Source organism: Chiloscyllium punctatum, chromosome 1 (assembly GCF_047496795.1).
Source record: "Chiloscyllium punctatum isolate Juve2018m chromosome 1, sChiPun1.3, whole genome shotgun sequence".
NCBI classification, from domain to species: domain Eukaryota; kingdom Metazoa; phylum Chordata; class Chondrichthyes; order Orectolobiformes; family Hemiscylliidae; genus Chiloscyllium; species Chiloscyllium punctatum.
In genome coordinates this window covers 19,068,581-19,082,121 of record NC_092739.1, presented here as the reverse complement: position 1 = coordinate 19,082,121, position 13,541 = coordinate 19,068,581, and the positions used below count along the sequence as shown (strand labels likewise).

At 43.2% G+C, this 13,541-nt stretch overlaps 1 protein-coding gene across 1 annotated transcript; it reads left to right on the top strand.

The window, feature by feature from the left end:
• The first annotated feature begins 7,392 nt into the window (after positions 1–7,392).
• On the top strand, positions 7,393–11,540 carry hmx4 (H6 family homeobox 4). The gene is made up of 2 exons (XM_072574202.1): positions 7,393–7,608; positions 7,987–11,540. The coding sequence occupies exons 1-2, from the start codon at positions 7,401–7,403 to the stop codon at positions 8,529–8,531; spliced, it is 753 nt and encodes a 250-aa protein (XP_072430303.1). The 5' UTR covers positions 7,393–7,400; the 3' UTR covers positions 8,532–11,540.
• The last annotated feature ends 2,001 nt before the right edge of the window (positions 11,541–13,541 follow it).

The following is a 13,541-nucleotide window of genomic DNA, read 5'->3' as shown; positions in this document are numbered from 1 at the left end:
TCAGGAACTTGTTGGATGATGCATTGAAGGAAAAGCTGATCTATTACAAGGGAAAGTTTGAAAAGGAAATAATAGAGAAATGGCTAGAAGGTATGCTGTTAGAAATGAACCAAGAAAAGTAGAAGGAAGGTGACATGGAACATAATCAGTGGGGGAGGTCATAGGGCCCAAGGAACTGGCTTTAAACTGGATCTTTGTATGTCAGTAAGTCCAAACTTCTATTTAAAAGTAATTGCAACTCTTCAGTTATGTTTCTTTATTCTATCGCCATATTGTGAAAAATATTCAAAGCAGGACAAGAAGTATCAACATAGCTTTATTTTTACAGGTGGTGTTACTCAATTGTCATGCTCCAGTCATGTAATCCTATCGGGGCAAACAAACATATCACAACACTCAACGTCCTTATTTCATGGAATTAAAATAGGAAATTATAGATGGCCCAGCAGCCAATCTCTTTACAATGAGAAAATTCACGAAATGGACAAGGGTTCTTTGGTTCAGAAAGCAAAATCAGAACAGCGATTCATTTCTCTTTTACCCTAACTCTGGCGTCGGACATTAAGGATCTATTGGCGAATTCGAATCTGTAATATCTCATTTCGAGAGAACATAACTGGAGTTAAACAATAAGACCATAAGACATAGGAGCAGAAATTCGGCTATCTAGCCCATCGAGTCTGCTCCGCCATTCAATCATGGCTGATAAGTTTCTCAACCCCATTCTCCCACTTTCTCCCCGTAACTCCTGATCCCTTTGGTATTCAGGAACCTATCGATCTCAGTCTTGAATGTACTCAATGACCTGGCCTCCACAGCCGTCTGTGGGAAGGAATTCCATAGATTCACCACTGTCTGGCTGAAGAAGTCTCTCCTTACCTCCTTTCTAAGAGGACTTCCCTTTAATCTAAGGCTGTGCTCTCCGGTCCTAGCCTCTCATACCAATGGAAACATCTTCCCAACATCTACACTGTCCAGGCCATTCAGTATTCTGCATTTTTCAAGTAGATCCACCCCCCCCCCCCCCCACCCCATCCTTCTAAACACCCATCGAGTATAAACCCAGAGTCCTCCAACCTTTATGTGAAGCTTTTCATTCCTGGGACCATTCTTATGAACCTCTTTTGAACACGCTGTAGGACCTGTATATCCTTCCTGAGGTATGGGGCCCAAAACCGGGCGTAATTCTTATCTTTCAGACATGGGAGAGGTGCATTGTGACTTTATGGGCAATTGCTGCCAAACACTAGAAAGAATGGGATGAATATAAAATGAAAAGCTCAGTAATGTCGCAAACCATACCTTTCAATCCTACTTCACCACTTCTTGCACACGTTTGAGATTTCCTTTGCATTAGTTTAACTGCCAACAAACGAAACGAAGTATCACAGTTACAGTATTAAAAAGTAACAAAAATGGCTAAATCATATTCACCATTGGCCTACCACAGAACCAGATAATTTCACACTGACGATATTTGATAGTAACTGGCAGCTTTTCACTTTGCATTGTTGCAGGTATTTCAGTGGAATTGTATATTGCCCTTCTTTCAAATCATTTCACCGCAAAGCAAGCATTGCCCGAGCAGAGCGGCCGCAATGGCGCAACAGGGCGAGTTGACAGTCGCTGGTTACACCTACGCCTACCTCTATCCTCACAAAATGCTCATGGTTGTGAAGTATTCCAGATGAGCATGGGATGTAGTTAAGTGTTAATGGAGATTAGCTTTGTCATTTGTGAGGAAAGGGTGGAACAAGTTATTCAGAAACTCACAATTTCAAGATTAGTCGTAAAGCAATATTCCATCAGCAGATGAGTCAGTTTATCAATACCCCTTGGCAAAGTCAGAGACAGAAACCTTCAAACGAAATGAAATTTACCATCACCTGAAAACGACCTTTCCTAGCATATGCTAACAACCAAAGGAAGCATTTTATAACGTCTTGAATATAATAAAATGATAAAAACAGTGATTACAGATGCTGGAAACCAGAGTGGTGCTGGAAAAGCACAGCAGTTCAGGCAGCATCCGAGGAGCAGGAAAATCGACGTTTCGGGCAAAAGCCCATCATCAGGAATACATATAATAAAACGTCCATGGGAACACCCATGGTGTTCAAGACAGAAATTGATCAGAACTGAAGAATGAAGGGGTGACAGTGTACAACAGGTGCTGTACCGGCCGGGGACTGTTGTTCACGGAGGGCAGAATCTCAGGATAAGTGGGACAATCATTTAGGACTGAACTGAGGAGAATACTTCTCACTCAGAGATCGTGAGTCTTTAGAATACACTAAGCCATTAACTATTTAAGGTTGAGAAAGGCAGTTGTTCTTTATTCTGGAATCAGGGGTTATGGGAAAAGACCGAAGAAATGTGGCAGGCCTCGATTAGCCCTGTTGGTGGTGAATGGTTGAACACATTCGTCAGTGTTCTATCTGATGATGGTCCTGCTTATTGTGTTCTTAAGAAAGATTAGGAACGCCGAGCCAAAGCTTGATAAATACGATAGGTGTTCAGGGCGTACAAAGTTAAAAATCACACAACACCAGGTTATAGTCCAACAGGTTTAATTGGAAGCACTAGCTTTCGGATTGCTGCTTCATCAGATGGTTGTGGAGGACACAATTGTAAGGCACAGAATTTATAACAAAAATTTACAGTGTGTTGTAACTGAAATTATACATTGAAAAATACCTTGATTGTCTCCTATTCAAGGCGGATTGCGAAAGGTGAATGAGAAGGGAAAGTGAGTGGGGAGGGCGTTAGAAAGGGAATTCTGAACTGTCGAACTGTCAGGACCGGGTAGGATTTGGAAGCTACATTCTTTAAAAAATATCTCTTATTAATGTCATTGGAGCGTTTTAGGGCCCTGGAAAGCTACAGAGAAGGAGGAGGGTGGAAACCACTAAAATATAAGAACAAGAAAAAAACCCATTTAGTTCTTCTAACCTACTCCATCATTTTACTGGATGGTGGCTGAACAGTTACTCATGTCCACATTTTCTTCATTTTGATGAACACACATGAATGTATCTCAGACCTCTAATGAACAATTGCACCAGTTGCTGTTTGTTGAATAGAGTTGAAACTTCCACCACCTGTTAGAATCTGAGATTCTATTTCTTTTCCCCTAACTTTAATTCTAAAGAGAGAGGAGAGGTAATTAGATTACTTACAGCGTGGAAACAGGCCCTTCGGCCCAACAAGTCCACACCGACCCGTCATCCTTATATTTACCCCTGCACCTAACACTATGGGCAATTTAGCGTGGCCAATTCACTTAACCTGCACATTTTTGGACTGTGGGAGGAAACCCATGCAGATACAGGGAGAATGTGCAAACTCTACACAGACCCTTGCCCGAGGTGGGAATGGAACCCGGGTCCCTGGCGTTGTGAGGCGGTAGGGCTAACCGCTGAGCCACCGTGCCGCCTAAATCACGGAGGGATTGAAATGGTTGGGGAGAGGATGGGAGCGGTAGATGTTGTGTTAGCTACCTTCCGGAGCAAAATGGGAAGCGAGCTGCTCGAGCAAGACTCAGTGGGCGCAACTTTAATAAACGCGTTCAAATTCAAGAGATTTAAGAAAGGGAAAGTTTGCTGTTTTCCACCACCACCGGACGTTTCAAAACGCTTCAGAGCTAACAATCTTATTTTTAAAAAGTGTGACCATTCCTGTTATAACGCAGTTAACATAACAATCGACAGATAATCTGTTCTATGACTGAGAGATAATTGCTGGAGATGCCTCTTGGTCATGACAGATCTTTCACATCCCTATGGGAGAATCCCAGCTCAGTACCGCATCGGAAAGGCTGATGGATCGGATAGATCACACCGGAGTGTCAGGATCCAAGTGCGAGAGTGGGACTTGAACACAGAACCTTGTGGGTCAGAGAAAAGAGTGCTACCAACCGAACTATATTTAGCACGGTGCACCTGCGCGCTCTTAAACTGGCATTAGGATTAGCCCTAACACAACCCACCCAACTTGTTCAAAAGACCATAAGAAATAGGAGTGGAAGTAAAACCATTCAATCATGCCTGATGGGTATTTCAATGCCACTTTCCCGCACCCTCCCTGTGTCCCTTAATTCCCTGCGAGTTTAAGAATTTATCAATCTCTGTCTTGAAGACATTTAACGTCCCAGCTTCCACTGCGCTCCATGGCAATTAATTCCACAGGCCCACCACTCTCTGGCTGAAGAAATGCCTCCTCATTTCCGTTCTAAATTGACCCCCTCCAATTCTAAGGCTGTGCCTATGGGTCCTAGTATCCCAGTCTGACAGAAACAATTTCTCAGCGTCCACCCTTTCTAAGCTATGCATTATCTTATAAATTTCTATTAGATCTCTCCTCAACCCCAGGATCCTCAGCAGTTCATCGTACCGTTCCAGGGATCACCAGTGTGAATCTCCGCTGGACACGCTCCAGTACCAATATGTCATTCCTGAGGCGTGGGGCCCAAAACTGGACACGATATTCTAAAATGGGGCCCAACCAGAACTTTATAAAGTCTCAGTAGCACATCACTGCTTTTATATTCCAACCCTCTTGAAGAAAAAAAAAACAAACGTGAATAGTTCAAAAGGTCGTGTGTCCTGACAAACTATATGGTTAAACATCAGTCACCTCAGTTGCCTGAATTCAAATCCAGGCCAATCTGATGTTTGAATATCTCCTCACACTTTGGGTCAGGTTGTACATTATAATCTAATTTGCACAGTTTTAATCATGGGGCTAGTAGACAAGCTCACTCAATTAGAGCACGGCGTGGCTAGGTTAGGGAATCAGAATAATCACAGCAGAAGTGAGGTCGTTCGGCCCATTGTGCAGTTGCTTGCTCTCTATAGGACTAAACCAGCTAGTTCCACTCCCTCGCCGTTTCTCATCGACCTACAATTTTTATTCTGTTTCTCCTCGGGAACCTATTCGGTTCTCTTTTGAAAGCTCTGATTCTATTTGCGTCTACTTCACTCTCCGATGCTGAATTAAATGGACTGAACACAACACGCTGAAGAATTGCTTACGCTCTTGCAATTTTAGAGTTAAGTACAGAGTTGGGTTAGAAAGGAGTTTTATTCTACACGTACTTATTCATGCTTGACAAGGTCTTGAAGTAGAAATTATTTTATCACACACGTTCATGAGGGGAAAGATTTACAAGGGAAAGTAAAAGAGAATACTTCGAGTTCAAGTGAATCATTGAAAAAGCAACGTTAAATAGGTGCAATATTCTGATGCGTGTGTAGTTTCGGGGCTCTCCCTGGTTTAAAGTTAATGACAATGTGAATGCACTGCAGCGCACGTTTACATCGGCATGGATACCTAAAGAGAGAAATAGAAAAGTTTAAAAACTTAGATTTAGAAACATGGTTGACAGTGAATAACTTATACTTGTGCTTTCCAGATGTCAGAATAGCTGACATATTGAGTGGACAAACTGCAGTTCTGATGTGCATTTACAACTTCTTATTTAAGTTGCTCAGGAATGACATATTGGTACTGGAGCGTGTCCAGCGGAGATTCACACTGGTGATCCCTGGAACGGTACGATGAACTGCTGAGGATCCTGGGGTTGAGGAGAGATCTAATAGAAATTTAAGGACGCTTCATGCATTTTACATCTCCTACCTCTGTGCAACACAGACTCATATTCTGCTCATTTCACTCCACTTCTGTCAATCGTGTGTTTAAAGATTTTTCGACCTGGAGATGTTGAGCCATGCTCAACGGACAATTAAACGTTGAAAAACACTTTCCAGCATTACCGCTGTTAAACCTTGTATATAAAACATCGGTTTACTGATCAACAAAATGTTCTCTCCCTACAAGGGGGTATATCTTGCCATAGGTAAACTCAGTGCTCAATGCTCGCTTATAGATCATTAATGGCTTTCAGTGCGAATCCTGCCACCATGCTATCTGGGAAGCAGAACGGACTATTTTAGTAAATGTAACGGAAATTGTGATATACATATCGTGTAACCGTAACGTTGTAGTCGAAGTTAACTTATGCCAATTCACCTGAGCTGGAATATCGAAGGGGCCCTGGAGGACGGCGGAAATAAACGGGTATGGGGGAGCCAAAATGTGAAGGCCCGGAGCCCGCGCGGCATAAGATCCATGTGCGACTTTGCCAGACACTTTACTTGAATTCGAGGACTGGGTGAAGCGGGACAAGCATGAAACGGTTATGAATGGGAAGATGTGGAGTATTACAGCTGCAATTCGCTGTCGGGATCTTAGCCAATCGTTGACTAGAACACAGAAGCAAATCCGAACCCAACATACGCAATAGGTCAAATTATTTTAAATTTTCCACGCGCTCGTGTACATACTGTATACATTGATACATATCACACACATATATAATATATATTTATATGTCAATGCATATTTGTATTTAATACATGTGGTTCCAGTACTAAAGTCTAACGCTGCCTTTTTGACCCAAGTTCTGTTGCTCTCAGACAATGGTTTCCGAGGCGAATTAACTGGGAGCTGGCAGTTTGTGTTCGATGAAGCGATATTCCGATCGCGCATCGCCATTGCAACCCTCCCGTGCCCTGTTTGAATCTTCACAGAAAGGTAGCTGCCAAGAGGAGGGAATGCTCCCACCCTTGCTGGAGCCAGTATCGATAATACTGACACCATTTCACATTTCTCCCCTCCACCAAAAGCGTCTTCCGGCAATGGGGGTGGAGGGTGGGTAAGATGGCAACTTCCAAATAATTATGAGCGTTATTAATCTATTTTTACAATAAAAAAACAAGGAACGGTGGTTTTGATTTTTAAAAATGGTAGGAATATAAATTGGTAGTGGATTGCTACTGAAAATCAGAAGTCCAAGTTGCTCGTACAGGTAGAGAATTTGCAAGAGTGGAGATGTCAGAGTGGGAATGTGAACCTGGTTGCCCTGCACCTTGGCAGTGCAGCACCACTGTGATTTTCTGCCTTGCCCCAGTGACGGCGATGCCACTGACTGACAATCTTTCGCAACTGGGGGTTTTAAAGCTGCAAATGAACGCGAGAAAGAGGAAGACGCTTTGAGGATTGTACTGTGCGGCCCCGACGTGCAAGTGCAGAGTCACCGCGCTGTGGTGAGGAGCAGATGTCTGCCAGCAGCACGGCCCGCCTCCGCCCTCCCATTGGATCAGGCCGGCTGCTCGCATTTGGACCAATGTAAAGCTTCCAGGAACGGCCATCTTCCCGCAGAGTGAATAACTTTGGGGGGAAACCAGGGAGCTGGGCTCTGAGAGGGGCAGGAATGGTGCTGGCGGGACCGGGATCATTGCACAGAGCTTCCGGACGGTTCACTGAGACGGTTCACCGTCTGAGTGCCTGAAGTGGAGGGGGGTGGGGGTTGGGGGGGGGTGGTGGGGGGGAGCGGCGGGATGATGGACAAGGAAGAGGGCTTCCAGTGTCAGCCTCTGTCCCTGACATTTACCATCGACAGCATTCTGAAAGCCAGCCCCAGATGCAAAGAGCTCAGGCACGACCGTGCGAAGCAGCAAGTCACGCCGGCGTTAGAATTCAAATCACGGCATGAAACGGCCAGGGCGGATGTGAGACAGGGCAAGGACCGCAGGAAAACAGGTCAAGGTATTGTCAGCGTTAGGCAGATGCTGCACCGGTGCCGCGAGAGTATTGTTATCTGTTCATTTGAGTCCCTGTTCGCCAGTCGTCGGTTATTAAACAATGCACTTATGAAGAGGACTGGCAGAAGTTAAATTCAGTTGGAAGGTTTAAATGCATGCATTGACAGGACATTGTTATTTTTCAATGGTAGGTTAGCAATGAGCAAGATGTCTGATTTAGCCTTTGCATGTCACAGTTCGAGAGGCCCAGGGTTTGCAATCTCCATCTTTTCACGGTTTACTTATCCAGCAGTTATGCGATAACGTGCCACACATAGTTTTGCAAATGCTCACACAGTAATAGAGCGAGGGAAAACTGACTTTGCTGGGTTTTCTGATGCAGAGACAATGAACGGCGGCTACCTAACCTCCTCCTCCTCGCTCGAATTCACCACGGACGCAAACCATTCCGTCAAAAGCCCGGAATCCTACGAATCGTTCGAAACGGCGGATCACAGCGACGATTCCGGCCGAGTCAAGACCAACAAGAAAGCCAAAGCGCTCGCCAAAAAGAAGACGCGCACGATATTTTCCAAGAGCCAGATCTTCCAGCTGGAGTCGACGTTTGACATGAAGCGGTACCTGAGCAGCGCCGAGCGCGCTTGCCTGGCGAACTCTCTGCAACTCACCGAGACCCAGGTGAAGATCTGGTTTCAGAACCGCAGGAATAAACTAAAAAGGCAACTGTCCGCCGAATTGGAGGTCACAAGCACCCCCGAACCTGCCCCCAAGATAGTCCAGATGCCAGCAATGTACAAAGAGAGCAGCTTTCTGCGGAGATGTTTGTTACCAGTGTCTTTCCCTGTTCTGTATCCCGGGAGCAGCACGCCTTATCTTTGTCTCCCTGACGCCCGCAAATATGTCCATGTCCTGGACGCGGACCTATAATCGCCTCCAGCAGCGCTTAACTGTATCTGAGGAACTTTTAGTGGTGGCTTAGTCACTGTTTATACTGTTTAACTGGGGAAATATATATATGGTATGTAATTTGTCGAAGGCCTTTTTCTTTTCCTTTACGCTTCACTGCCTCTTTCCTATCTGATTCTTAACTGGAAATTATCCACTCGACGCTCATCTTTTAGACCTCTCTCGACTCGAATTTGTTCTGAGGCTTTCCAATTCTGAATGACATTTTACATTTCAGTAAAACAATTGAGATTTTTTTTAGCACCGCTGAATTAATTCAACCACTGTACAGTGTTTTGATGGATTTGCTGACAATGCAGTGCCCAGTTATAATGTGCAATCTTCATTTGTATACGGAACTCTTCACACACGTTGGTTTGCGGAGAGAGGTTGAGGAGGATGTGGATATTTACTGTACAGCTGATGGATTAGTAGCACACAAAAAAGATGTTAAACCTTAATCCACAATTGCTCACCATTCCCACCATTGTCTAGGATTGTCCACCTCGACCCATGTTTTTAAAGGCAGTGTGAGCTGCTCATATAAAAGCAACGCACTGCTCGCTCCTAGAAATGCTGTTTGGATTTTGTTAAGAGTAGGACACTCACACGACCTGGCTTTGACGTGCGACCGAAAATAAATTTACGGCCTCTTTATTTTTCTGTTCTTTGATTTTTTTTTTGTCTGTTCATCTGCGAATCTCGCAATTTTTTTTTGCTCAGCATTCTTCTTCTCCGATTTGATCTTTCCCACTGCTTTTCAAAAGTCACGCACGCCACTTGCTGTTTTGGTGTCAACTTAAAGACGCACACACACACACATATATACACACACATACACACACACACACACACACACGCGCGCATGCTGGAAAAACATTTAAGTGGAGGTGTCAATGACCAGAGTTTCACCCCCTATGCCTGCCCTCTCCGACTCGTGAATGGGATTTAGTTGGCCCGCTATTTCTTCTTTGGGGTCACACAGTTCAAAAAGAAAATAAACTACAGCTCCCAACGTGCAAAGTTCCGAAGGTAGACCTTTTTTAAAAAGAAAACCTTCTTCCTGGGACCTGGCATTTACATTGTTTTTGTTTTGACTGAATTCATCATTGCCAATTTGTTTCCAGCCTGGGTATTTGTCCAGCTTACACTGCGTGTAGTCCATTAGATCAGTGATAATCCAATTTCTTTGCTGGGAATGCCTGCAAATCTGGTACGACATCGGTTTCATTGATAAAACCCGAACGGCACGTTAATATTTATACATCTTTATATGTAACAGGTTCGGTATTCAATGTGAACATTAAAACTAAAATGCAATTTGTTGCTCCGAAGCTTGCATGTTACAAATTACTCATGTGCAGAGCCGCATTTGAATGTAAAGGGATTATTCCATAACACGTCTGATAGGCAGTGACGAGATAGGTCCACTCTGGAATTAATTCACGCTTCGTATGCCTCTCTCCCACCCCGCTTAGAACTGCCACCTTCATTAAAGCATTATTTCTTGCTAAATTGGAGATAAATTAGCCATCCGTTCAGGAATAAAGAGCACATGGATATAAAGTCGACCATTAGTTGTTTTGAATTTACACTTCAGCTCGATTTTAATAAAATCTGCCAGTTTCTGGCATTTACTTGAATTGAGTGTGTACAAATGGTGTTGGCAGGGTGGGGTGGTGCCCAGAATCCATTTTACAAGAGTAGTCCAGCTATCATTCAGTATTAATTTGGTAAGATACAGAGTTCACCGGAATGAAGTTAGGATACTTGTGGCCAGAATTTACCCAGATTAATCCTACGCTGTTTCAGGGTCGCAATCATTTCATTAAACATGTTTTTCAGAGCTCAGCGCCAGCACGTAAGATAGACCAATCTGTCTCGCAAATAGAACTCACAACTGCAGGCAAAACTAAATTGGTAGATGGAAATAAATTTGTTACATTTCCAGTGATAAATGAATAACTCATTGACACGCACAAGTTAAAGTAATTGTTAAGTATACATGTCTTACTTTCTATTTAGATTTTAAAACGGTGTCCACCGAACTGTTCATTGTTGCACATGGTGTATACTTTCATGTTAACCCATTCAGTCAGAAGACGTGCGAGTAACAATTGGCCTGGAAGATGTCACACGCATGTTACAGCTACATTTGAATGAATGAGCCTGTTTGCGATCATGGCAAACCACGCAATCATTGCACTTATTTCCTTATCCGTCCCCTCCTATGTTCTCTGCTTCTTAAAAATACAGACGGCCAGAGTACAGCGAGATTGCAGACACGCTCCCACCGCGCCACGCTTGCTGAAGCGGTGCTGTTGTTTAATATTTGTCGTCCTCACTTGCCAGTATTGTTATTCCGGACAAACCACATATTATCCAACAGAGGGATAATTTTCATAGCCAGAATTGGCAGATTTTCTTCAACGAAATGACGATGCCTCTGAGTTAATATAAACCTGAGCAAAAGCAAATTACATCTGAAAACCCGTTTTCAGATGTAATTAATGCAGCAGCTAGGAGATTTATTGGTTCACAATATCCTGTGTACAATCAACTCTGGCACGGATTATGCCTCTCGTTATGTAATTTGGAGTAAGGGCGGATTTTATTACGGAGGATGGGGGGTAGGGGATTTGTTCTCTAGGCCGAACTAGAACACAGATATGCCGCCCTAATAAAGCTAAATGACAGCCCAGGTATTGTATTGTACCGTGTACAGTTGTACAGTTTCTCACAATCACGATGCTTGAACTTTATAAGTCGATTTCTTATCTTACTTGAAACAGCTACCATTCTACTGCTCGTAATCTTGTTATGGTTTATAATTGTAGGGTCCAACCATACACTAGGTATTCTTTGCATGTATAAGTATTTAAGGGGAAGCTGGACAATTGATGTACAGTACTGTTACTATTGGATATTAAACGATTTGGAATCCTAAATAAGCATTGACGCTAACCTGACTTTTCTGATGGGGATAATATCAACGGCGCATCTTCTGGGGGAATCCGTTACATTTCTAGCCGTTTGTTGTGGTCTTGTGTTTTGGAGGCAAAGCGGGTAAAGCTGAAACAATCTCTCTCGCGGATTAAAGTTCTTCATTCAGTGTTAAATACTGGCGATTTCTAGAGAAAGCTGAGCAGAGGTTGGAAACATAAAATACAATGGCAATAGAAAAGTGATGCTGGCAATGACTTTAATTCAGACTGCTCGCTATCTAAATGTTAAGGGGGGGAAGTGGAAATTACTGCGCACACATTATACAGTTCAGTTATACCGTGTAGAAGTTGTTAGCACCCCGGGATATAATCGATAGTTGATTTCCTTTTCATCAGCAGGATGGGATATTTTAACAAAGATTTAGACACAACTGCAGCTCCAGCACCAAGGCTGCGTGTCTATACAGCGTGGCTGGGTCTGAGGTGAGGTAACTGTTCAGTTGTATGGTCGGTATGACAATATGTCAAATATAACTCAAGGGGGAAAACAAAAGGGATTTATTACACGTAGAAAGCGTCTCCATTGATTTTGAAATTGCAGGCTATTTTAAAATAATAAAACATAATAAACTCCAGGAAGGACCGAACGAGGCCCCACTGGTAAAGACAACAACCCAAAAATACAATTGCACAATGGTTGGTAATATTAATTCCTGGTTCTGTACGTACGTTCCAATATACCACCCCAGTTCCGTAGTAAACTGACAGTGGAACTACACAATGTCCACATCAGCACAAGTAAGCCAAAACAAGAAGACGCTGAGCTCATCATGTGATAGCACATTGGAATAACCTTTGACCTTTCCTACCACAACAGAGGACAGTGGTCTTTGACATGGAGAGTGAATTGACTGAAGCTGAAGTTGGATTAGGCGATTATAACTGGAGTGGGCCAACAAAAAAATCCTGCTCGACTTTGTTGGACGTTTAATAATCTCTAAAGCATGTCACCAATAACTTCCTTCTTTTGCTAACAACGTAACTTAGGTACATGCGGCGAGGAATGACTTAGCACGAACTAATTACTTCTCCAAGTCACCTTTATTTACAGACTTGGATAAAAACGCGGATATATCTGAATTATTGATAAAATGACTCATTTCAAATATTTTGCCAGTACATTTTATTTTATACTTAAACGGCATACCGTCTAAATCTCTGCATGCCCTCACATATTTACAAGTTGAATCGCCGTTATTAAATGTTACACTGTGCAAGTGCAACAGTAGCATATCTGAGATAAAATGATTGCCAGTACTAGAATTTACAACTAACACCAAAAGAAGGAAACAACTTAGTGGCCGAGAGGGGTTGATGTCGTGCACTGCTGACTCAAGCTTCACAGCTTGTTCAGTTTCCCTTGAGCCATCACGCGTTCATGGGCAGTTCGACGATAGGTAACCGCCAAGTTATATCAACAATATATAACCAAAGTAAACGTAATTATTTGAAACATACCGTGCAAATGCAGGAAATATGGCTTCTCACAGCATGAAATGTACTTCAATTGCAACATTTCCAACCAGTTACTTAGTCTGCCACTTCGGAAAAGCAGCGTGCAAAATGGTTTGTTTCTCAGCTTGAAGCAAATTGTAAGCCAGTTTTTGTTTGCTGCATTATTTGAAGTGCACAATGGTCTTATCTGTTTTATGATCACAGCCGGGCAGATAGATGATGGAAATCTATGTACGTGAATCTATGCAGAGGTGTTTGCAGAGTCGACTTGACTCCAAAGGAAAATGGCTGGTGACAGGGATGGTTAGATTCCCAATGGTGGGCGCATAAAATAGATCTCTTGGCTTCGAGGTCGTCGTTTGACATTTGGTATTTGACCTGCCAGGTCGATTTTTTTCTGTGGAAAAAATAGAATGATAGGCCAAACATTTACCTCAGGATTATCCCCATTCACGTTTATGCCTGTGCCTCTACGTGCTGGGTGTCCTGGGTTTCCTGGTTGACGGAAGCTTGCTCATTCTCTGAGCTGGTG

Coding starts and splice junctions, on each gene's coding strand:
- hmx4 (XM_072574202.1), top strand. CDS start 7,401: ATGATGGACAAGGAAGAGGGCTTCCAGTGTCAGCCTCTGTCCCTGACA. Junction 7,609..7,986: donor CCGCAGGAAAACAGGTCAAG/GTATTGTCAGCG, acceptor TTTCTGATGCAG/AGACAATGAACGGCGGCTAC.